The sequence below is a fragment of the Herpailurus yagouaroundi genome, unplaced genomic scaffold (genome assembly GCF_014898765.1).
Source record: "Herpailurus yagouaroundi ecotype Mexico unplaced genomic scaffold, PumYag 77, whole genome shotgun sequence".
NCBI classification, from domain to species: Eukaryota; Metazoa; Chordata; class Mammalia; order Carnivora; family Felidae; genus Herpailurus; species Herpailurus yagouaroundi.
In genome coordinates, this window is record NW_024412388.1 from 36,261,870 (window position 1) to 36,288,842 (window position 26,973).

The 26,973-nt window shown below is 38.9% G+C and overlaps 1 protein-coding gene across 5 annotated transcripts in view; it reads right to left on the reverse strand.

Annotated features, from left to right (window-relative positions):
- Window positions 1-26,973, reverse strand: part of GPBP1L1 (GC-rich promoter binding protein 1 like 1) — a 67,624-nt gene that overhangs the window by 34,306 nt on the left and 6,345 nt on the right. For 4 of the 5 annotated variants that reach the window (XM_040470071.1, XM_040470069.1, XM_040470070.1 and 1 more), the window contains exons 2-3: window positions 2,157-3,182; window positions 1,049-1,163 (exon numbers count right to left, since the gene is read on the reverse strand). In XM_040470071.1, coding sequence (XP_040326005.1) covers window positions 1,049-1,108 — 60 coding nt within the window. In that variant the 5' untranslated portion in view covers window positions 1,109-1,163; window positions 2,157-3,182. Of the gene's footprint in view, window positions 1-1,048; window positions 1,164-1,434; window positions 1,460-2,156; window positions 3,183-26,973 lie in introns of those variants that run through there. The other variant, XM_040470073.1, reaches the window with a different exon arrangement.

Sequence of the window (26,973 nt, forward strand, 5' to 3'; positions counted from 1 at the left end):
CCAATTATGAGATCTTGGGAATTTCAAAAGGGCAATTCAAAATGAAGTTCAGAGAAAAAGGTTGTGGGTCTAGGCAGATAAGGAGTATCTGTCCCAAAAATCACATTTAAAAATAGGGAAGATGGGCCTTTTTTTTTTTTTGAGATTACCAATCAACTTTGTCCCTCCTTGGGAAGCATTTTTAAGTTTATTAACTTCCCAAAGGTTTCTCTTATCAATAATTTAGGCTGTTCTTCTGTGTACTGTGACTAGGACTACTTTACTTCATATGAACTGGCTGTTTTCATTTGTCTTTATTCCTAATTCAACACACATTTTCCCCTGAAATCGTTAAGCAGATTATTATCTCTAAAACAGTTTCTATTTTTTTAATATTTATTTTTGGGAGAGAGAATGTGAGCAGGGGAGTGGCAGAGAGAGGGGGACAGAAAAGTTGAAGCAGGCTCTGCACTGACAGCAGCAAGCCCAATGCAGGGCTCAAACTCACAAACTGTGAGATCATAAGCTGAACTGAAGTTGGATGCTCAGCCAACTGAGCCGCCCAGGTGCCCCTAAAGGAAAATTTCTAAGATTTAATCTGAGATCCACATAGTAGTCAATCAATGCCTCTCCCTTTTCCTTCTCATCTGTTACTATACACAAATATACATTCATTCCAAAGGTCCATTTCCCCCAAAAAACATTTCCCCTTTACCCCTGCCCCTTTGTACCTAAATAATAGGTAAGCAAATATGTTTTAGTTCCAAAGTGTAGTGCACCTAATCCAGGAAATCTTGTGTGCCACATGAGAAAAGCTTAGCATGTAATGAAAAATGGGGGGTGGGTGGGGAGACACACTTGGCAGTGGCAGGGCACACACTGACTGACTTAGAATGCCTAATTATTTATATCCTATTAAAAGAAATGTGGTAAGCTGATGAAAACACACTTTAAACCCTCAGGCAAGGCTAAATATACAAAAAACACTTAGACTGTAAAAGAGAGGCTGTCAACAAGTTGGGGATAAAACTGTTATTTGGAAAGTTACTACAGGAATGAAGAACAGTACCTTAGCTGACTGTGGTGTTGAGAAATTTAGCCAAGCAGGAACAAAGTCATGCTGCGCCATTTAGGTCCAGTGTCTCTTTTCAGCAAGGTGAGGCATCCAACCTCATGGCCAGGATCTGAAAATGAGAAAACTCTAATCACTTATGCTTGCAAGACCTGGATACCAATGTACAAAAGAATCTGATTACTCTAAGATCCTCTCTTTATAAAAAGACCTACCCTCTGAGCCTCTCTAAGACTACTTATCAGACATACCTCAAAGTTCTAAACAGGAGCAGCAGTCCATGAATATATGAGTATGAAAAACACATGAACAGAAAAAGGTGACATAAACCTGGAAGGTTATGAATTCTTGAGTTTTATGAGAAGAACCTTAAGATTAAACACCTGGGGTGCCTGGGTGGCTGAGTCAGTTAAGCATCTGATTCTTGGTTTTGGCTCAGGTCATGATCTCACGGTTTATGAGTTTGAGCCCTGCATCGGGATCTGCACTGACAGTGTGGAGCCAGCTTGGGATTCCTTGCTCTCAAAAAATAAACATTTTAAAAACAAATAGCGAAAGGTTTGAAAAAACCAAAAAGAATGAACACCTACTTAAAACTACTGATTCTCATGAAAAGATTAACCTGCTTCAGGTACTCAGGCAAATTGTGAAAAAGCAGTAGAAAAGACCTTCCTAGAGAAGGAAGATGCAATCTCTCAAAGAGTTATTCTTGGGGTGCCTGGGTGGCTCAGTGGGTTAAGTGTCCAACTTCAGTTCAGGTCATGACCTCACAGCTTGTGAGTTCGAGCCCCGTGTCAGGCTCTGTGCAGACAGCTCAGAGCCTGGAGCCTGCTTCAGATTCTGTGTCTCCCTCTCTCTGTGCCCCTCCCCAACTCACGCTCTCTCTCAAAAATAAACATTAAACAACAAAAAAAGTTATTCTATTTAGTTCACATTAATTTCCTCCAACACCCACTAGCATCAGTTTTCCTAAGAGATCCATTGGTGTCTCTAAACCATCCCACTAAAGATCTCCAAAATTAAATACACCAGAAAACAGTATGTATTTTCCATGATACAGATACATACAGTCTTCTTCCAAAGTTAGATATAGGAGAATATTTACCCCAGAGTGTAACCTCTGTGGTCCTGTTTCCCAAACTCCTTGAGTCTGCCAGCTGGATTTCCCACGAGGTTGTCTTGTTAAAAGGGTGCTTAAATAGGCTGGCCAGCAGCACGCCTTGTGATAAAGCACAAGGAAGCCAGACTCTGTGTGGATCACTCTCAGTCCCCTCAATTGCTCATCTTTAACTATCTAATTCCTGACACGTTTCCAAAAAGGGGAAAGGGAAAGGGGAAGGGGGAAGGGGAACATAAAAAGTATTTGTTACATTTAAAAAATGGGGGGAAGGGGAAAGAGCTGTGCCTACGTTCACCTCATTCAACTTCCTTGAGTGACGGCACTATGATGTTGTTTAAATAGATAATACATGGACATCTGCACATTGAGTGCAAACACTGTTCATAACAAGGTCATAGCTAGAAAGACAGGTTAACTCATGTGTGGGCAAATAATGCCATCAAAGCAATAGTCAAAAATATAACATTAAAGAGTTATAAAAGATCTTCTGAACAATCAATTCTAAAGGCAAAACATCCACATGACAAAGTCCTTAATTTACAAATCTCATTATTCCTACACAGCTGCTAAAAAGTATGCAGATATTTATATCTGTTTTAATATTCAAAATCTAAGGGCATAAGAAATCTTGTTTGTTTTTAATCAGACAAGAACTTGATATATGTTTCCCTCTAAAGAATAGCAGCTCTCAAGGCAAATTTCTTTGTTATATAAAGCTCCCAAATGTATCTTCTATTTCTTTGGTCTTCACTATTTACAAATTCACAGCAAAATAAAAACAAGCAGAAGGAAAGAAGTTATTAAGGAGTAGTTAAGGAGTAAAACAGTTCCAATGCTGAGGTTTTTCTCTCTTCAGTTTGCTGTATTTCACTTGTTCTGCCTCTCCTGAAGACTGAACTGAGCTGGAGGGTACTATGAAGAATCTTCTACTGCTTCAGTAGAGTAGTCACTTTTTATTTTGGATCCATTTCCATCATTTTTCAATCATTTAAAGGCCACAGGAATCTATCACTATAAGTGAAAAAGCAAAATAACACTGTATCACAAGAGGCAAAATCATTATTACATATAATTGCTAAAATGAGACACAAATGATCAATCAATAAAAGGTATTAGTAGTTAAAACTTTTAGGTCCAACTTAGACATTAATTTAATGTGTCACCGCCTATAGCAACAAAATAACTGGCTATAATTCTTTTAAGGATTTTAGAAAAGTCAGCTGAACAGTGTCTGTTGTTTTATATAACCATACCTGTAATTAGCTATCAAAGTTTGTTAGAGTTAACATTTTCTCTCCTACATGAGAATAACTTGCTCTAAGTAATCAAAAAGCCATATAACTTGCTTATTACCACAGTCATCAACTAATACCAACCACAGCTTGATCCTTAAAAATAAGACATCTGTCATAGTATTCCTGATATATGATACATATTTTTAGATACCTAGTTATCAACTGAGAGACTTAGGCTCTTAGGCTCTGACTTACGATATACTGTAAGAGAGAACACAAATATTTCTTTGGCAAATTCCCATCATTCTTCCAGGGGCTAGATAAAAATTTTTTGATATAAGAGGAGGCTTGCATCTGTAGGCAACTTTGGTCTACACTGGTACAAAGTCTAGTTTTGGAGGATATTTCTCATATAATAAATTGGCAGCCTTGCTCTACTATTTTAAGTTCACGGGGATAGGAAATACCAAATTCAGGGCAGTAAATACCTCTGTGAGGAAAGGAAAGGAATCAAAAAGAGGACTTGGATGGCTTTAATTACATCTGTAATACTTTATTTCTTAAAGTGAGTGATACATACATCACTACTCACTCTACACTTTTTTTTTTAATTTACCAGCTTATTAAAGAATATGATAAAGGATATGAATCAACAGCCAGCTGGAAGACATGCATAAGGTGATGAAAGTATGCAGAGCTTCTAAGCTCTCTCCAGGTGCACCACTCTCCCCAATCTCTATGTGTTCACTTAAAATACTTGAAACAGTAGTAACAGAACAAGCATACAGCAAGTTATGTATTGGGTGATGGGTATTGAGGAGGGCACCTGTTGGGATGAGCACTGGGTGTTGTATGGAAACCATTGACAATAAATTTCATATATTAAAAAAAAAAAAGTTATGTAAAAGATGGGCGTGCAGCGGCACCTGGGTGGCTCAGTTGGCTGAGCATCCAGCTTTTGATTTCAGATTGGGTCATGATCTTATGGTTCGAGAGTTTGAGCTCCGCATCGGGCTATGCACTGACGGTGCAGAGCCTGCTTGGGATTCTCTTTTGCCTTCTCTCTGCCCCTCCCCCACTTCTCTCTCCCGCTCTCAAAATTAAACAAACATTAAGAAAAAAAGATTTGAATGCAACTTATAACGTACACACACACACACCCCCCAATCACCCAGAGTATATATATTCCTTCAGTACACATAGAAGTCATAAAAACTGACCTTATACTAGCTAGAAGACTCCAAAGAATAAAACATTCTATGTTCTCTAACCATACTGTATTAAACTTAGAAAATGACATTCTTATGCAGTTCCCATTCTCCTTCCCCCTCCTGAAAAGATCCTGTCCAAAGTCATTAGGTGGGGTCAAGCAAGGTCAGATCTATAGATCTATGGCAGAGGCCCATGTCAGGGTGCTGGGGCCTAATCAGGATGTGAAGTGTGTCCACGAAGGGTGGAAGATAGGGTAATGTGTGTATGGCAGCAGCCCAGTGAAGAATGTCAGAGCCTGCTGTTTCCTGTTAGGAAACGTAAGGCAAAAGTCCTAGTAGGAGGGCAGCCCAATTCAAAGTGCAGGAGTCTGAGTAGAATAAGGAAGCCATCCTGGCAGAGGGACAAGGCCAAGCAAGTTGAGGACTTCCATGCAGCAAGATGCTTTGCACAGGTATTGTAACCTGGGTGAAGTGAGGAAGGAATTAATGTAAGGGAGGAGGTGGTAACTGGAGTTTAGTTACATACTGGGAATTGATCAAAAAGTAAAAAGTATTAAGGAAAAACAGGAGTCAGATTTCTTACTGTGGGAGAAAGGAGACAATGACAAAATTTCAAAACACACAGAATTACAAAAACCACTATGAATACATCTTCAGTATAACTGGTAGAGCAGTACTTAATGGAAAATAAGCTTCAAGAATACTTTTTTTATGGACTTCAAGCTGTATTACAAAGCTGTAATCATCAAGACAGTATGGTACTGGCACAAAAACAGACACTCAGATCAATGGAACAGAATAGACAACCCAGAAATGGACCCACATACGTATGGCCAACTAATCTTTGACAAAGCAGGAAAGAATATCCAATGGAATAAAGACAGTCTCTTCAGCAAGTGGTGCTGGGAAAACTGGACAGCAACATGCAGAAAAATGAACTTGCACCACTTTCTTACACTATACACAAAAATAAATTCAAAATGGATGAAAGACCTAAAATTAAGACAGGAAGCCATCAAAATCCTCAAGGAGAAAGCAGGCAAAACCTCTTTGATCTTGACCACAGCAACTCAACAGGTCTCTGGACCTGGAACAAAAGTAAAAATAAACTATTTGGACCTCATCAAAATAAAAAGCTTTTGCACAATGAAGGAAACAATCAGCAAAACCAGAAGGCAACCAACAGAATGGGAGAAGATATTTGTAAACGACATATCAGATAAAGGGTTAGTATCCAAGATCTATAAAGAACTTATCAAATTCAACACCCAAAAAACAAATAATCCAGTGAAGAAATGGGCAAAAGACATGAATAGACACTTCTCCAAAGAAGACATCCAGATGGCCAACCGACACATGAAAAAATGCTCAACATCACTCATCATCAGGGAAATACAAATCAAAACCACGAGATACCACCTCACACCTGTCAGAATGGCTAACATTAACAACTCAGGCAACAACAGGTATTAGCGAGGATGTGGAGAGAGAGGATCTCTTTCTCTGGTGGTGGGAATGCAAATTGGTGCAGCCACTCTGGAAAACAGAGGCTCCTCAAAAAATTAAAAATAGAACTACCCTACGACCCAGCAACTGCACTACTAAGTATTTACCCAAGGGATACAGGTATGCTGTTTCGAAGGGGCACATGCACCCCAATGTTTACAGTAGCACCATCAACAATAGCCAAAGTATGGAAAGAGCCCAATGTCCATCGATGGATGAATGGATAAAGATGTACACACACACACACACACACACACACACACACACACACACACAATGGAGTATTACTCAGCAATCAAAAAGAATGAAATCTTGCCATTTGCAACTACGTGGATGAACCGGAGGGTATTATACTAAGCGAAATTAATCAGAGAAAGACAAATATCATGACTTCACTCATATGAGGACTTTAAGACACAGAACAGATGAACACAAGGGAAGGAAAGCAAAAATAGTATAAAAACAGGGAGGGGGACAAAACATAAGAGACTCTTAAATATGGAGAACAAACAGAGGGTTACTGGAGGGGTTGTAGGAGGGGGGATGGGCTAAATGGGTAAGGGGCATTTAAGGAATCTACTCCTGAAATCATTATTGCACTATATGCTAACTAATTTGGATGTAAATTAAAGAATAAAATTAAAAAAAAAGAGAAAAGATACTGAAAATACTACATACAAAACAATATTTGTGTTAAAAAAAAAAGATAGTTGCACAGCAATGTGAATGTACTCAATGCCAATTCACCTAATGCCACATACACTTAAAAATGGCTTAAAAGGTGGAGTGCTTAGGTGGCTCAGTTGATTGAGTGTCCGACTTTGGCTCAGGTCATGATCTCACGGTTTGTGGGTTTGAGCCCCGCATCGGGCTCTGTGCTGACAGCTCAGAGCCTGGAGCCTGCTTCGGATTCTGTGTGTCCCTCTCTCTCCGCCCCACCCCTGCTTGTGCTCTGTCTCTGTCTTTCAAATATGAATAAACATAAAAAATTTTTTTTAATGGCTTAAAATGGTAAATTTTGCTATTTTACCACCAAAAAAAAAAAAGGGAAAAAAATTTAGACAATATATTTGTTATTGCTTGATTAGCCACAGAGTGTTTCCAGAATGCTACACAAGAAGCTGATAAGGGCTGCTTTGAGGAAGGCAGCTATGCTCACCACTATACCACCAACGCTGGCAAGGGCTGCTTTGAGGGAAGGGAAAGTGGGGATCATATTTTCTCTGTATATCTATGTATACCTTTTGGACTTTGAACTATGTGAATGCATTAGCCAGCAACAAATAAACAAGATAAATTTTAAAACAAAAAAAAAACAAAACAAAAAACCAACCAAACTTATCATCATCAACCAAAAAACTTATATCCATAATAGTGATTTTTCAAAAATGAAGGGTATTGAATTTTTTTTCTTAAACCAGAAAATAACATGTTAGAACACTATTAATGAAATCATATCATAACTGAATTTTATTGGTAATAGTTCAGATAAAATGGGAAAAAATAAAGAAAATCTATCAAGGAAAAAAAAGAATATTTAAATAAATGAAAAAAAAAAAAAAAGACTGGGGCACTTGGGTGGCTCAGATGGTTGAAGGACTCACCCTGAATTTCAGCTCAGGTCATGATCCCAGAGTTATGGAATGGAGCCCCACATCAGGCTACACATTCAATGTGGAGCCTACTTGAGATATTCTCTCTCTCTCTCTCTCTCCCCCTCTCCTCTTGCCCCTCTCCCTTGCTTCCACTCTCTCTTTCTTAAAACATCCACACACACACGACTAAAACCAAACTGACACAAAACATTTTTATCAAGATGATGGAAAAAGAACAGTAAGGGATGCCTGGGTAGCACAGGGTTAAGCATCTGACTCTTAATCTTGGCTCAGATCATGATCTCACGGTTCATGAGTTCGAGCCCCACATCAGGCTCTGTGGAACCTGGTTGGGATTCTGTCTCTTCTCTCTACCCCTCCCTCCTTGTGCGTGCGCGCGCTCTCTCTGTTGCTCTCTCTCAAAATAAATAAATAAATAAATAAATAAATAAATAAATAAATTTTAAAAAAGAAAAAGAGCAATAAAGCAAACCAAAAGGGGTGCCTGGGTAACGCTCAGCCAGTTAAGCATCCAACTTCAGCTCAGGTCATGATCTCACATTTGTGAGTTCAAGCCCTGCATCTAGCTCTCTGCTGTCAGTGCTGAGCCCACTTCAGATCCTCTGTACCCTCCCCTCTGTCCCTCTCCTGCTTGTTGTATGCATGCGCGCTCTCTCAAAAATAAATAAAAATTTAAAATAAAGCAAACCAAAGAAACAGAAGCAAAAAAGGTAAAACAAGAGAGATGATTTATAATTAATTTATAGTTACAATAAAGGCAACAGATTAAGAAATATTATGAGCAAAATAATTATCATGAGCAATTTATACGCTAATAAATTTGAAAATCGTACACCAGATAATTTCTATTACATGATGAATCTGGCATAGTAAAAAACTTAAATAGACCTGTATATACTGTTACACACACCAAAGACATAAATGTGAATCAGAAAATGCCCCTTTTCAAAAGGGTCTGAGGTGAAGAAAGGAAGCTGAATCTCTGCGTGGAATCTGCTCTTGGTTAGCAAAGAGGTGCCTTGTTAGTGAGCTGGGACAGGTTGGTTAGCACTTTGGCCCAGAACTAAAGTTTGGGACCAGACTGCACAAAAGGAATAGCTAATTCAAGGACAATCCCTTGATTTGATTCAGTGGCCCAGTCTAGAGATTTTTAAAATCACGACTGATTTCAAGACACACTCTGGGAAAGACCAGCATTTAATATAAACAAATTAAAGGAAGCCAATTCACACAATATTTAGGAAGGAAAATAAGCAGGACTTCATAACTAATGGGATATGGGAGTGGGTGTAAAGGAGAAACAGGCTCCTTTCTAGTTTGTACAACTACATAGATGACCATCATATCATTTGCTAATATAGGGAATAAAATGCTGACTCTTCCTTCAGTGTAATTCAGTTTTTGCTTTTGTTTTTTAAGATTTTATTTTAAAGTAATCTCTATACCCAACATGGGGCTTAGACCCACAACACTGAGACCAAGATTTGTATACTCCACCAACCGAGCCAGTCAGGCACTCCTAGAGTTGTTTTTATATATGTCTATACCTACAACTCCCAGTAATAAATGTAATGTCCATGTAATAGATTTTTATGGAAAGACGTAACTGCTACATGCTTTTTGTCTTAAAGAATTTTGGCTTAAACCACAGAGAATGTGAAATTCAAGGCAGGGAGATGAACCACCCATAGGTTATTAAGCTGTTAGACACAAAAGAAAAATGCCTCAATTTTTTTTTTTTTTAATTTTAAAAATGTTTATTTGAGAGACAGAGACAGAGTGTGAGCTGGTGAGGGGCAGAGAGGGAGGGAGACACAGAATCCAAAGCAGGCTCCAGGCTCCACGCTATCAGCACAAAGCCCGACATGGGGCTCAAACTCACACACCGTGAGATCATGACCTGAGCTGAAGTCAGACGCTCAACTGACTGAGCCACCCAGGTGCCCCCCCAAAATGCCTCAATTTTAAACATGAGCAGTTCCTTTGCAGACCCGAGTAAGCATGTTCCTCCAGTCTTCCAACTGATGCTTATTATATACCATCTTTTCAGTCAATTCTCAATTCCAAATTTCTGCAACAGACTCCCAGTTGAGGCAGTGATTGCAGAAGAAATATTAATTGGCAATGCTTTGCTACTGGTATGAAAATTCTAAAGCTATCATACATCTCTTAACAATTCCCACCATCCTCAATAAACACCACACCTAGGATGTAAAGTTATTATATAAAAGTGTGATCCGTGCACGCATGTGCAAAGTATGTGGTCGGGAGAAGATGGATGACAAATGGGAGTGTTTAGTAAAAGGCAACAAATAAAAGAAGAAGAAAAGAGGTCAGATAAAAAAAATTCCTGTTCTGAAAGCTAAAGACTAAAGAGAAACATGATAAAATGCCAATAATGGTTTTATTAGGATGGTGGAACTATGGGCATTTTGTTTTATCTTCTTTATTAGTCAACATTTTTGGAATGAAATTACTTTGTTGAGCAATTTTTTATAAAATTTTATAAAGTTCTCTGCTGATGCCTTTTGGAGCTGTGGCCATTTTTCTAGAGTGAGTAACTGAAGGGGCTTCTGCTTAACCACTGACAGATTCTGAAAAGGAAAAATTTCATCACTTAAAATTTTCTTAGAACTTTTTAAAAACATTGTACAAGACGAAATTAGAGGGGAAATTAAGATTTAAAAAAATATATTATATATATATTACATATATATAGTTTATATATATAAAGTTTATTTTCAGAGAGACAGTACACGTGGGGGAAGGCAGAGAGGGGGACACAGAATCCAAAAAGGGCTCGTTGTTGACAGCGGCAAGCCTGATGTGGGGCTTGAACCCACGAAATGCAAGATCATGACCTGAGCCAAAGTCAGATGCTTAACCAACTAAGCCACCAAGGCACCCCATAAGATATATATTTTTAAATATGAGACATCAAGTATGTGGTCTGGATCTCAGAAAGGTCTGTTCTGGAGACAGAATTTTGGCAACTATCAGTATCTGGTAGATGATGCTTAACTTCAGAGGAGATGAGATCTAGGGAGACTATATGGATATAAATAGTTTTGAAGTGCTGTCTATTCCATCCCTCAGTTTCCGTTTCTATTTGTCACTCCAAGATCCAATTACTCACCAATAAGAAAATTGGTTTCATAGGCACTACTAGTCTCTTCCATCCTCTGCCTCAGCCTCTACTCCTGGCTGCTAGATCTCTCTTCCTAAATCTAGGTTCAAATTATATCACAACACTGGCTGAGAAATTTTGTCTTCCTACCAACTACAGAATAGGATTTAAGTTCCTCAGTCTAATAGTCAGAAATAAATGTTTCCTCACAAGTAATCCCCTCTGAAATCTGCAAAGGACTTTGTGCCTTCTAATGTACTTAACATTTACCCCTTCCAGTATAGATATAAATGTTGATCTTAACTCCCAAGCAGGCCAAAAACCTATTAGCTTCTATAATCCTGCCTTGCCTTTTTTTGAAACTCAATAGCATCTAACATAGTCTCCAGCATGTGGTAAGGATTCAAAGGTTTAGTGAATTTTTACAAATTACAATAAAGCAAGGATGCAGAAAATTGGAACCTTCATACACTTCTGGTAGAAATATAAAATGGTGTAGCTGCTGAAAACAATTGGCAGTTCTGGGGCACCTGGGTGGCTCAGTTAAGCATCTGACTTTGGCTCAGGTCATAATCTTACCACTCATGAATTCAAGTCCCGTGCTGGGCTCTGTGTTGACAGCTCAGAGCCTGGAGCGTGCTTTGGATTCTGTCTCTCCCTCTCTCTCTGCCCTTCCCCTGCTCGCTCTCTCTCTCCTTCAAAAATAAATAAACGTTAAAAAAGGAAAAGAAAAAAAAAAACCCAAACAATTGGCAGTTCTTCAAAAAGTTAAACATGGAGTTACCATATGACCTAACATCTCTACTCCTAGATACATGTCCAAGAGAAATGAAAAGATACGTACACACAAAAACTTGTGATATTCACAGCAGCTTTGGTCACAATAGCCAAAGTAGAAACAACCCAAATGTCCACAAACAGATGAAGAAATATAATGTGGTATATCCATTTAATAGATTATTCAGCTATAAAAAGGAATGAAGTACTAATACATGCTACAACATGGATGAACCTTGAAAACTAAAAGAAACCAAATACATAAAAGGACACATACTATATGACTCCATTTAAATTTATTATTTTTTTTTCAACGTTTATTTATTTTTGGGACAGAGAGAGACAGAGCATGAACGGGGGAGGGGCAGAGAGAGAGGGAATCACAGAATCGGAAACAGGCTCCAGGCTCTGAGCCATCAGCCCAGAGCCTGACGCGGGGCTCGAACTCACGGACCGTGAGATCGTGACCTGGCTGAAGTCGGATGCTTAACCGACTGCGCCACCCAGGTGCCCCTATATGACTCCATTTATATGAAATATCCAATGTATAGAGACAGAAAACAGATTAAGTGGTTACCAGGGGCTGGAGGGAGTGTGACTGCTTAATGAATATGAGGTTTATGTTTGGAATAACGAAAAAGTTCTGCAACTGGATAGTGGTGACTGTTATAAAACACTGTGAATGTATTTAATGGCACCAAATTGTATATACTTTAATATGGTTACAGTGGGGGCACCTGGCTGGCTCAGTCAGTAGAGCATGTGACTCTTAATCTCAGGATCATGAGTGCAAGCCCAACATTGGGCATGGAGCCTACTTAAATTAAAAAAAAAAAAAAAAAAAAAAAAAAAGGTTGCAATGGCAAATCTTATGTTAAGTGCATTTTGCCACAATTTAAAAAGTATAATAAGGCAGCTAAGTCAAAAGAAATAGTCAATATTAAATATAAACAGGGGAGCCTGGGTGGTTTAGTCGGTTAAGTGTCTGACTTCAGTTCAAGTCATGATCTCACGGTTCATGAGTCTGAGCCTCGCACTGGGCTCTGTACTGTCAGCACTGAGCCTGCTTCAGATTCTTTGTCTCCCTCACTCTCTGCCCCTCCCCCACTTTCATGAATGTGCTCTCTCCCAAAATAAACATTAAAAAAAAAGAGAAACAAAGCTATTTAAAAATAAATAAATAAATACAAACAATGCTCTCCATTAAAAAATTTTTTTTTCAACGTTTATTCATTTTTGAGAGATGGAGAGAAACATAGCATGAGGGGGAGAGGGGCAGAGAGGAAGGGAGACACAGAATCCGAAGCAGGCTCTAGGCTCTGAACTGGAGCCCGACACGATGCTCAAACCCACAGACTGAGATCATGACCTGAGCTGAAGTTGGATGCTCAGGTGTCCCAATGCTCTCCATTTTTATTCAGGTTTTATCTAAGTGCTTTAGCTCTCTCCCTGTAACATGTATATCAGAAATATCTGTACCTGAATACTTGACCCAAACACGCACTCATAAACATTTGTTGAATATTTTACCTTTTCCAAACCTGTAACTTATCAGGCATTTCATATATGCCTGGCAATTTGCAAAGTACTTCACAACATGATATAATTTTATCCCTTATAATTAAGCTTGTAATGCAAGTAGAGGATGTCCCTGCCAAGGGACCTTCCCTCAATCTCTTCTTCTACCTTAGGCTCCCTTTACCACTCTGATCTCAGTCAGTCATTTTCTCCACAGTCCAGCAGTGTCACCATCTACTACTCTTGGTAACTTCTACCTCTTTCTATACTGGTTTCACTGCAACTAACAAAAAAACACACTCACTTCTCCCCCAACTTTGAACAAAACCCTTTCCTAGAGTCTGTATTTCCCTCTAGGTATTTAAGTTCACTTCCCCTCATTCTTTTTTTAAGTTAGTTAATTTATTTATTTATTTTGAGAGAGACAGAGACTGTGCGAGTGGGGGAGGAGCACAGAGAGAATCCCACGCAGACCCTGCACTGCCAGTGCAGAGCCCTATGTGGGGCTTGAACCCACGAAACCGTGAGATCATGACTTGACTGAAACCAAGAGTCCGATGCTTAACCGACTGAACCACCTAGGCATCCCTCCCTTCATTCCTTTTTTTTTTAGTGCTTATGTTTGAGATAGAGAGAGAGAGACAGTGCGAACAAGGGAGGGGCAGATAGAGGGAGACACAGAATCTGAAGGAGGCTCCAGGCTCTAAGCTGTCAGCACAGAGCCCAGTGCGGGACTCGAACTCATGAACCATGAGATCGTGACCTGAGCCGAAGCTGGATGCCCAACCGACTGAACCACCCAGGCACCTCCCCTCTTCATTCTTAATAATAAACTTATATAGACAGCAGCATATCCCTTAGCCTTCATTTTATCACCCCCCCCTTTATTCCTCAGCCCACAGCAAATTATTTTTCCCTCACAATTTCAAACACAACTCTGAACACAGATGTCCTTCTAATTCCAAAATCTGATGAGTAGCTCCCAGTTTATCTCTAAATGAAAGCTGTGCTATTTCACACGTTGCTTTGAAGAATAAACCAAATATTAAAAATGAGAAACACATTACACTGATTCTTAGTCAAAGGATGGATTAAACTAAATACAAAGCCAGATACATTATTTACTCCTATTCGGGAAGAATTCTTCAAATAAAACACTGATCTATGTCACTCCTAACATTCACTTTATCCTTTTGCTCCTTCCTCCCACGGACATCAGGGAAGCCATCCATTCCAGAGGTTAACAACAAGAAAAAACTGAGGCAGGCTCTAAAATGTTAAGGGACTTATCCAAGGTAACACATCTAATAAGCAGCTAGGTCAGGCCTGGAATCAAGCCTTCTAACTTCACTGCCTTCTGCATTACACTGTGGATCTTAAAAAATTAATTAATTAACTCATTTGAGAGAGAGAAAGAGCACACAAGCAGGGGAGAGAGTTAGAGAATCTTAAGCAGGCTCCATGATCAGCACAGAGCCCAACGTGGGGCTCAATCTAACAACCACAAGATCATGACCTGAGCTGAAATCAAGAGTTGGACACTTAACCTACAGAAACACCCAGGTGCACCTACACTGCGGCTCTTAGTCTCCAGTCATAAAATAATTCCTAAAATTAGGGGCACCTGAGTGGCTCAGTTGGTTGGGTGTCCAACTTTGGCTCAGGTCGTGATCTCACGGTTCGTGGATTCAAGCCCCGCGTGGGGCTCTGTGCTGACAGCTCAGAGCCTGGGGCCTGCTTCGGATTCTGTGTCTCCCTCTCTCTCTGGCCCTCCCCCGCTCACACTCTGTCTCTCTCTGCCTCTCAAAAATAAATAAAAATGTAAAAAGGTAAATAAATAAAAAATTTAAAACAATTCCTAAAATTAGAAAAATAAAACAAGCTCCTTAAAGTCTAATGGAGCAAATGTACTAAACAAGGATTTTAACTTAAATATAGCGGTTTTTGTCTTTCTTTTTGTACTCCTCTCATTATTTGTCTGTGTCAGTAGAGCCTGGCATCCTAGCAAAACTGAAAGACTTGAAAAATACGTTTTTGTGATAAGAAAAAAACCACATAATGAAATGTGGCTAGTAAGCACATGGTTCCTCATCTTAATAAAACTACAGGGGTACCTGGGTGGCTCAGTCAATTACGTGCCTGACTTTGGCTCAGGTTATGGCAGTTCACGAGTTCCAGCCCACCATTAGAGTCTCGGCTGATAGTGCCACTGAATCCTGATCCTGTCTCCCTCTCTTTCTGTCCCTCCCCCACTCGCACTGTATCAAAAATAAACAAACATTAAAAAAAAAAAAAGATTATCAGGATTATGCCAAAAGACTGGCTAAAAGGGGTAGTAGACTTGGAAGAGTTTGAAGGGAACCTCCCTATTTTTTACTTCCATATGCTCACTTCTTTAAAACTGTTCTGCCTAAGGCGGCACCTATAATCAAGGCATCATGTTGGTTCTTTTTTCCCATCTCCCTGGTTCAAAAGTGTTCTTCTCACCCATCTTACTGTGGTGTATTACCTTAAGTGTATTAAAAAGAAAAATAAAAAATCTTTTGATTAATGTCGGGAGTATTCTGATTGTTGAGTGTGATGACAGGAATTTCTGTTTAATGGCCTTGTCTCTTGGGTCCCTATTATGAAAGAATGCCTTGGTTCTGAGAGCACAGAGAATGTGGGTAAGATATAGAACATTATTTCATGTAGGTAACAGACTCAGCAATACTCCTTGTAAAGCATGCTGGGAAAATGAATCTACTGTGAAACTCGGCAAGGACTCATACTGTGCCTAAAACTGTGTCTAAGCTACACTAAGAACGTGTCCCAGTTTCACATTTCACATGATTCCAAGCTATTGAAAAGGTCCAAATTTACTTCCAAGAGATCAATGTTATATATTTGAATAAAAGGAACATAAAGTTTGAAAACATGTTTTTAAAAAAGAAATACAAACACATGTTAAGGTTTACATTACCTTTTTTTTTTTTTTTTTAGTGTTTATTTTTGAGAGAGAGAGAGAGAGAGAGAGAGCGCGGGAGAGGGACAGAGTGTGAGAGGGAGAGGGGCATAGAGAGAAGGAGACACAGAATCCGAAGCAGGCTCCAGGCTCTGAGCTGTCAGCACAGAGCATGATGCGGGGCTTAAACTCATGAACCCTGAGATCATGACCTGAGCCAAAGTCGGACACCTAACTGACTGAGCCACCGAGGCACCCCAAATCTATATTCATTTTTAAGTGCAAATCTTTTGTTACTGTCATAAATGAAGCATACTCATTCCTACCATATAGTTATTTGCTTAATTTAAAGTGACTTTGTGAATTATACTGTTTAAAAAAGTTCCTAGCAAAATAAATTATACTCTTAAAAACAGAACACCTACATCTACACATTAGGGAGGACAACTGTTTCTGAAATGCAATCTAGGATATAATGCCTTAAACTTATAAACAACAAAATACACTTCATTTAATTCCAATAATTTCTCTCTCTCAGATGCTGACATCCCATTTTAATTCTAAAGCATAATTACAAGCACATCTTCAACCATTAAATTTCTATTTCTAGTGCTTGCTTCGGCTTTTATATAATTTTTTAATACTCAATGGGAAAAATCCACAAATACTCAGTATCTACCTTTTAACCAATCTTGTGTTTAATTTTAGATTCATAAACAAAACTCCTTTATAGTCATTTGGTAAGTCTTCTTTAGTAAAGGTTTTTGGGTCTACCTTTTAGAAACTGAGAAATGTAATGACTGGGTAACAAATCATTGAACACACAATCTGTTTACAATCTGTGTACAGGCATACTTTGGAGATATTGCAGATTCAGTTCCAGACCACGCAATAAAGCAAATATCGCCATAGAGCTGGTCAAACGAATTTTTTGGTTTCACAGTGCACATAAAAGTTGTTTACACTAGGGTTGCCTGGGTGGCTCAGTCAGTTAAGCATCTGACTCTTGATTTCGGCTCAGGTCATGATCTCACAGTTTGTGAGAGCTGCATGGGGCTCTGCACTGACAGCGTGGAGCCTGTGTGGGATCCTCTCCCCACCTCCCTCCTTTCAAAAATAAATAAACTTTTTAATAAAAGTTGTCTACAATATACTGTAGTCTATGAAGTGTGCAGTAGTATTATGTCCAAAAAAATAATGTACATATAACTTACTGAAAGTACTTTATTGCTAAAAATGCTAAAAATACTTTTTGCTGGTGGAGGGTCCTGCCTTGGATGTAGGTGCAGCTTCTGCATCAGCACTTGCTGCTTCACCTTGTACTTTGTTATGGAGATGACTACTTCTGCTAGCTTTGAACTTTTCTTCTGCAAGAATTAGGGTCGGGGCACGTGGGTGGCTCAGTCGGTAGAGCATGAGACTTAGGCTCAGGTCATGACCTCGCAGTTCTTGAGTTTGAGCCCCACCGTCAGGCTCTGTGCTGATGGCTCGGAGCTTGGAGCCTGCTTCGGATCCTGTGTCTCCCTCTCTCTACCCCTTCCCCACTCATGCTGTCTCTGTCTCTCAAAGACGAATCAATGTTAAAAAAAAAAAATTTTTTTTTTAATTAAAAAAAGAATTAGGGTCTTGTTCTGGATTAGGTTTTGGCATAAGGGAGTGTTATGGTTGGTTTGATCTTCTATTTAGACCACTCAAACTTTCTCCATGCCAGCAATAAGGCCATTCCACTTTCTTATCATTCAGGTGTTTGTTGCAGTAGCACTTTTAATCTCCTTAAAGAACTTTTCCTTTGCATTTACAACTTGGCTGTCTGACACAAGGGGTCTAGCTTCTGGCCTATCTTGGGTTTTGACATGCCTTCCTCATTATGTTTAATCATTTCTAGCTATTGATTTAAATATTTATTTTATTTTATACTTTAGAGAGAGCAAGAGCATGCAAGCGGGGAAGAGGGGCAGAGAGAGTGAGAGAGAATCCCAAGCAGGCCCTGCACACTGTGATTCTCTCTCTCTCTCTGCTGCCCCCCCACTCGTGTGGATGTGCTCTCTCAAAATAAAGATTAAAAAAATAATAATAGGGGCGCCTGGGTGGTGCAGTCGGTTAAGCGTCCGACTTCAGCCAGGTCACGATCTCGCGGTCCATGAGTTTGAGCCCCGCATCAGGCTCTGGGCTGATGGCTCAGAGCCTGGAGCCTGTTTCCGATTCTGTGTCTCCCTCTCTCTTTGCTCCTCCCCCGTTCATGCTCTGTCTCTCTCTGTCCCAAAAATAAATGAACGTTGAAAAAAAATTAAAAAAAAAAATAATAATAATAAAGTGAAACACCTGCTATTCTTACTTTCCCTTGGACACTTATAGGCCATTGCAGGTTATTAATTGGCCTAATTTGAACATTGTTGTGTCTCGGAATAGGAACTCTGCCTGAGAAGGAAAGAAACAGGGGAGCAGTCAGAACACAGATATTTATTAAGGTAGCCTTCTTGTATGGGCATAGTTAGTGGTCCCCCAAAACAAGTACAATAGTAACAGCACAGATCATTGATCACAGATCACCATAACAAATATAATAATGAAAAACTCTGAAATACGGCGAGGATTACCAAACTGACAGAGACACGAAAATCCTGTTGGAAAAGTGGCACCAAAAAACTTGCTCAACACAAGGTTGCCACAAATCTTCAGTTGGGAAAAAACACAGTATCTGTGAAGCACAATAAAACAAGGTATGCCTATATTCCACAGAATTGAAAAAAAGATATAACCTAGTTCTCAGCTAAGATCACTAAAAATAACTTTTGATGACAGACTATGAAACAATTTTTGGTAAACAACTTAAAGAGTTCAAAGAAGTGAGTGGCAATATGATATAACAAACCATGTATGGCATTCTTCGATATCACATCCGTACAAAATATAGAAAGACTTATACAATTCAATACTCAAAAAAACAAAAAAAATCCCATTAAAAAATTGGAAGAAGACATGAACAGACATTTCTCCAAAGACATCCAGATGGCTGACACATGAGGAAATGCAAATCAAAACTACAATGAGATATCACCTCACTCCTGTCAGAATAGCTAAAATCAAAGTACAAGACAGGGCACCTGGCTGGTTCAGTTGGTTGAGCATGCAACCCTTGACCTTGGGGTCATGAGTTTGAGCCTCACACTGGGCACAGAGATTACTTTAAAAATAAAAATAGGGGCACCTGGGTGGCTCAGTCAGTTAAGCATCCGACTCTTGGTTTCAGACTCAGGTCATGATCTCACAGTTTGGGAGTTTGAGCCCTGCATCACGCTGACAGTGTGGAGCCTGCTTGGGATACTCTCTCTCCTCCCCCTCCCCTGCTTGTGTTCTCTCTCTCTCTCAAAATAAATAAACTTTAATAAAAAATAAAAATACAACATAAGAAACAAGTGTTGGCAAGGACGTGGAGAAAAAGGAACCCTTATGCACTGTAGGTGGGAATGCAAAGTGGTGCAGCCACTGTGGAAAACAGTACAGAGGTTCCTCACAAAGTTAAAAATAACCTACCTTATGATCCAGCAATCACACTACAGGGTATTTACCCAAAGAATGCAACACTAATTCAAAGGGTACATGCACCCCTATGTTTATAGCAGCATTATTCACAATTGCCAAGATATGGAAGCAACCAAATGTTCATCAACTGATGAATGGATACAGAAGATGTGGTATAAGGGTGACTGGCTGGCTCAGCTGGTGGAGCACGTGACTTGATCTTGGGGTTGTGAGTTAGAGCTTCACACTGGGTATAGAGATTGCTTAATAAAACCTTAGAAAAAGATGTGGTGTGTATATACACACACACACACACACACACACACACACACACACACACACGAATATCATTCAGCCAAAAAAAGAATGAAATCTTGCCATTTGCAACAACATGGATAGAGCTAGAGAGTATAACGCTAGGCAAAATAAGTCAGAGAAAGACAAATACCATATCATTTCACACATGTGAGATTTAAGAAACAAAAACAAAAAAACAAGCAAAGGGAAGAAAATCAGAGAGAGAGACAAGCCAAGAAACAGATTCTTAATTACAGAGAACTGATGGTTACTAGAGGAGAGAAGGGTGGAGGGATGGATTTAAATAGGTGATGGGGTTTAAAGAGTATACTTGTGATGAGCACAGGATGTTGTATGGAAGTGCTTAATCACTATATTGTATACCTGAAACTAACACTGTATGTTAACTGGAATTAAAATTTAATTTAAAAAATTAAAGAAAAATCACATCCATAAAAGTTAATAAAAAAGGGGGGGGGAGTAACTTGTTATTGTTTTCATTCTAGTAAGTAACTTTTTCCTATAGCACGATTACCTATGTAACTTATCTTTAACTGTCACCCAATGAATCAAGCACAAAGAACGCTGTCTGGCACATAAGTGCTCAATATATATTTACTGAATGAGTGCATAAATAAGTGAAAGGATTGCTGACCAAAAGGCAGTACAGTTTCACCTTCACAAGGTAATCTCATACTGCTTTGCAATGAGGTGTTAGCAATTTACATCACCAGTAGGGGTTATTTTAAGAGTTCCATCTGTTCCCCATCCTCACCAAGCTACATATTGCCAAACTGGCAGTTATTCTTTGTTCTGCTGGTGAGTATAAAATGATCACTTACTCTGGTCTTCATTTGCATCTTTTAATCTATTTATCATATCTTTGTTTCCTTTTTTTGTAAAATACCAATTTTTATCTTTTAAACATTCCTCCTTTGGTGGCTGATCTTTCTCCTACTTATCTGAAGAAAGAAAATTACAATAGATCCCAATCTTCTAAGTGTTGCAAATATCTTTTCCAACTTCATGGGTTATCTTTTGAGGAACACAAGTTCTAAATTTAAATGTAGTAATTTACCTATGTTGTCTTCTTAAAGCCAGCTCTATTATAAATTATTTCTATATATGTATGGGTCTGTTTCCAGGTTTCTGTTCCACTGATCTATTTATCTATTCCCATGCTATTACCTCGTGTGTTAACTATTATGGCTTTATAATAAGATCTTAATATATAGTAGGCCAAGGCCTCCCCCCCTTCTCCATACATATACTGTATTGAAGGCCCTCGCTATCCTTTCATGTATATTTTATTTTTTTATTTTTTAAATTTTTTTTTCAACGTTTTTTTTTTTTTTTTTAATTTTTTGGAGAGAGAGAGACAGAGCATGAACGGGGGAGGGGCAGAGAGAGAGGGAGACACAGAATCGGAAGCAGGCTCCAGGCTCTGAGCCATCAGCCCAGAGCCCGACGCGGGGCTCGAACTCACAGACCGCGAGATCGTGACTTGGCTGAAGTCGGACGCTTAACCGACTGCGCCACCCAGGCGCCCCTCATGTATATTTTAAAACAAGCATGGGGGGCACGTGGGTGGCTCAGTTGGTTGAGCGTCCGACTTCGGCGCAGGTCATGATCTCACGCTCCGTGAGTTCGAGCCCCACGTCAGGCTCTGTGCTGACCGTTCAGAGCCTAGAGTACGCTTCCGATTCTGTGTCTCCCCCTCTCTCTGCCCCTCCCCTGCTCATGCTCTGTCTCTCTCTCAAAAATAAATAAGAACATTTAAAAAATAAATAAAACAAGCATGGGATGGGAGGTTGTTATGTCACTGCTTAGAACAGTAATGAGTCAATCTAGATCAATATGGGAAAAATATCTTTATGATAAATCTTCCAAATCATGAATATAGTCAATCTCTTACTTAGGTATTCTTTACATCTTCAATTGAACTTCTAAAACTTAAAAAAAAACAAAAAAAACCTCTTACAACTCAACAACGAAAAGGCAAATAACACAATTAAAAAGTGGACAAAGGATTTGAATAGACATTTCTCCAAAGAAGATATACAAATGACCACTAAGCATAAGAAAATGCTTAACATCATTAGCCATGAGGGAAATGTAAATTAAAACCATGAGATACTATTTCACACCCACTAGAATGGTTGTAATAAAAAAGACAGACATAATAACAAGTGTTGCTGAGGATGTAAAAAACCAAAACCAACAGAAACTGCCAGTGGGAATGTATAATGGTGCAAGCACTGTGGAACACAGCTTCTCAAAAAGTTAAACAGACTTACCATATAACCTAGCAATTACACTCCTAAAAAGATCTAAGAAAGAGGTAAACATATGTTCACACAAAAACTTGTACCTCAATGTTCACAGCAGCATTGTTCACAATAAACAGCCACTGAGAGGTGACAATTCAAATGCCCATCAACAGATGACTGAATAAACAAAATATAGTCTCAACAGAACACAACCATAAAAACAAATTAAACACTGATACACAGTACAACATGGATGAACCTTAAAAACATTATGCTAAATGAGGAAAGTCATACATAAAAGACCATATACTGTATAATTCTATTTATATGAAAACTCCAGAATAGCCAAATCCATAGAGAGAGGGGTTAGTGATTAGTGGTTGTCAGTTGATTAGTGGTTGCCTTAGGGCAAGGTGATTGCTGACAGTTATGAGGTTTCTTTTTGGGGTGATGAAAATGTTCTAAAATTAGACAGTGGCAGTGGTTATACAATTCTATGAACATACTAAAAAAAATCATTGAATTGTACATTTAAAATGTGTGAATTTTAGGGACACCTGGGTGGCTCAAGTCAGTTGAATGTCCAACTGTGGCTCAGGTAGTGGTCTCGTGGTTTGTGAGTCTGAGCCCCTGATCAGTCTCGTTGCTGTTGGCATGGAGACCTGCTTTGGATCCTCTGTCACCGTCTCTCTGCCCCTCCCCAATGCATATGCACTCTATTTCTCTCTCTCAAAAATAAACATTTAAAAATAAATAAAATGTAAAAATAAAATGTGTGAATTTCAGATTATGTAAATTAGTATCTCAATAAAGTAGCCTTAAAAAAAAATTAGGACAACAATGGGGTTAAGTATCCGACTCTTGGTTTTGGCTCAGGTCAAGCAAGAACTTGTGGTTTTTGAGTTCAAGCCCCACATCGGGCTCTCTGCTGACAGTGCGCAGCCTGCTTGAAATTCTCTCTCTCCCTCTCTGTCTGCCCCTCCCCTGCTCACTCTGTCTCTCAAAATAAATAAATAAACTTAAAAAAAATTAGGGTGACTGATGAGGGACTGGGAACTTTTAGTGCACTATGCAAAGTATTTTCTCATTGCAAGAAAAGAAGACTCATCATTAATATACGGATCAGACAACTATCACCTTAATCCAAAAATCAACCTTAGCATTATAAGTCAATGAGGTATTATGTATTTTATAATATGTATTTTTTTATTAAAAATTTTTTTATTTACTTTGAGAGAGTGCACAAGTACAGTAGGGGCAGAGAGGGGGGAGAGAGAATCCCAAGCAGGCTCTGCACTGTTAGCACAGAGCACAATGTAGGGCTCAAACTCATGAACCGTGAGATCATGACCTGAGCCAAAACCAAGAGTTGGACACTTAACCAACTGAGCCACTCGTGTTTTATAATACTGTGCAGAACGAGATATAGCTATGATGTATTCTAGCCAAAAATATTTTGATGTTAATCTGTCAAGTTTCTACATGTACACTTTAGAGAAAAATACAGGAATTAAAGGAACAAATTAAATGACAACACAGAATGCAACTGTATAAAACCATTCTCAGGATAGTCTCAAACTCAAGTGTCACTGAAAAATAAGGTATGCTAGATTAAAGAGACATAAATAAATTAAAGTGTTACATGCAGGGGCACCTGAGTGGCTCAGGTGATTTAGCGTTTGACTTTGACTTAGGTCATGATCTCATGGTTGGTTTATGAGTTTGAGCTATCACTTGGAGCCCACTTCAGATCCTGTCTCCTCCCTCTCTCTTCCCCTCCTCCACACACATGCACTCTCTCAAAAATAAACATTAAAAATAAAATAAATAAAAACATTATAAAGTATTACATGCAACAAGGTCTTGGATCAGATACTAGTACTGAATAAGCTAGCTATATGATTATACTTTAGATCAACTGGGGGAATCTAAATAGCACCTGGATATGAGAGGAAAAGAACATTTATTCACACGAAGAGTGGGTATTACCAACTAAAAAAGCAAGGTGTAAGTTAGTCTCAATTTCGTAAAATAAAAGTAAAAACCTACATATATGTGCTTAGAGAAAGATCTGGAAAAAGCGTACCAAAAGTCACATTAGTGATTTCTAGATGATGAGAACGCTTTTATTTTTGCATATGTTTATTTCTTAATATTCTATCCAGCATATGTACTGCTTTTATAATAATAAAAGAATCTTTAAAAGAAAAATCATATGGGGGAGCTTTAATAAACTCACAGTGCACAAGCCTTACTCCAGCTAAATTTTAAAAAGATTGAGAACTACTGCTTTTAAAAACTGGGAGTGAATATGGGGTGCCTGGGTGGCTCAGTTGGTTAAGTGTTGTTGGACTTCAGCTCAGGTCAAGATTTTGCAGTGAGTTCGAGCTCCATGTCTGGCTCTGTGCTGACAGCTCAGAGCCTGAAGCCTACTTCAGATTCTGTGTCTCCTTCTCTCTCTCTCTGCCCTTCCCCAGCTCATACTCTGTCTCTCTCTCTCTCTCCAAAAAAAAAAAAAAAAAAAAAAAGTTAAAAATAAAAAAACAAACAAACCTGGAAGTGGATAAAAGGGAAAATTCTTGTCTAAGATTGTCTTTAACAAAGACATTCATGTAAGTTTTTCACTCAGGAGTTAGGAGACTACCCTAAATAAAGGCAGTCACAAACAAAATCTACAAGGAGCAAATTTTATTAGCCAATTTTATAAATCAGCGTCTTTGGTTGAAAAAAAGAAACTATATTTAGGTAGATTGAATAGAAAAGAAGTTTATCAGAAATATATTGGGAGTTCAGAGAATGAATGAGGGCCTCCTTGACTTTGCAAACATGCAGAAACCAGGGTAAAACTAAGCAGTCAAAACTACCAACCAAGGTCACACCACAGAAGAGTCCCAGGAAACCCCCCCCACTGGCACTGCCACAGCTACTGCCACCAGCCAATGGAATGGATTCTAAACTGTCCTTGCTTCTCTGCATCTCTCACACCAGATGCAAGTCCTCAGTCAAGTGTATGTGATTGGCACAACTTGGGTGACAACTGCCAGGTGTTCAGGACAGAAAGTGTATGTGTAGGTATGTATATGTGTGTATGCATCCATCAAGTTATATACACACAGCCTTTCCAGCTTCCTCTCCCACTAAGATTCACAAAAAGGGTTATATACAAAGGGCGTTAAAACGGTAAACAGTCAAAAGAAAACAACAAAGGATCACTTTAAATCCCAATTAGAATGTCTAACACAGGAATCTTGCCAGTTTTCCCATCAGTAATAAACTTTAATCACTGTGCCACCTTCCGCTTCACTGTTCCAAAAAACATTTCCTGAAAGTAATTTCACAAAATATAAATTTTTTGAAGAGTAAAATTTATTAACTTTTTTCAAGTAATCTCCTTTCCAATACTGCATCATTCAATGGTCACCAACACTTGCTGCAACCATAACTAAACACTCTTAACTCACAAAAGTTCCAAATAATAGTATATTATAGAAATATATTTATTACCTAATGTAATCCAGACACATTAAAATTTGCCAGCTATGAGATTCAGATAATTAAGAGCATTAGATTTATGCAAGTACCTGAAACCATAAGGTTTTATAAACAGCAAAAATGTTTTCATAGCATTTGCTTCAGAAGTCACTGTATCAACTACGCTACAAACAAACAAGCCATTCAACAGTGATAAACTTTTATCAAATTCTTGCAGCTACACTGACCCTGAAAGGCTCCAATTCCCTAATAGGGAAAACACTACTTGTCACATCTAAAAAATGATGTATAGGGGCGCCTGGGTGGCTCAGTCGGTTGAGCGTCCAACTTCGGCTCAGGTCACAATCTCACTGTCCGTGAGTTCGAGCCCCGTGTCGGGCTCTGTGCTGACAGCTCAGAGCCTGGAGCCTGTTTCAGATTCTGTGTCTCCCTCTCTCTCTGACCCTCCCCCGTTCACGCTCTGTCTCTGTCTCAAAAATAAATAAACGTTTAAAAAAAAAAAATAAATAAATAAATAAATAAAACGATGTATAATTTTTATAACTGATGGGTGTAAGTAACAGTAGTGAATAACTATCACAAGACACACATTTTTACTTCAAGTTCATCTTACCTATAACCATTTCTTTTTTTGAGAGAGAGAGAGAGAGAGAAAAGGGGGCAGAGAAGATAAGAGAGAATCCCAAGCGGGCTTCGCGCTGTCACCACAGAACCCAACATGGGGTCCGAACACACGAACTGTGAATCATGATCTGAGCCAAAATCAAGAGCTGAATGCTTAACAAACTGAGCTACCCAGGCACCCCAACTTATAAGCATTTCTAAAATCTCTTCTGAAGAATAAACTTGGCTTCCGATCCAAACATTACTTTTAAGGTAGAAGAGCAGACTGTATCTAGCTGGTTCTGCCACGTACTTAGCTGGTAACTTTGGGCAAGTCACTTCATCTCATTTTGCTTCAAATCTTTATCTGTAATTTGGAGACTGTTGGATCGTTGAAAGATTAAATGGTGAATACAGGTAGTGTTAAGAATATGCCTGGGGGCACCTGGGTGGCTCAGTCAGTTTAGCATCCCCTTTGGCATCTGACTTCAGCTGAGGTCCTGATCTCATGAGTTTGAGCCCCACATCAGGTTTTGAGCTAGCAGCTTGGAGCCTGATTCGGAATCTGTCTCCTCCCCCCTTCCTCCCCTGCTCACACACTTTCTCTCTTTCAAAGATAAATAAACATTTTTAAAAAATTAAAAAAAAAAAAAAAAAAAAAAAAAAAAAAAAAAAAAAAAAAAA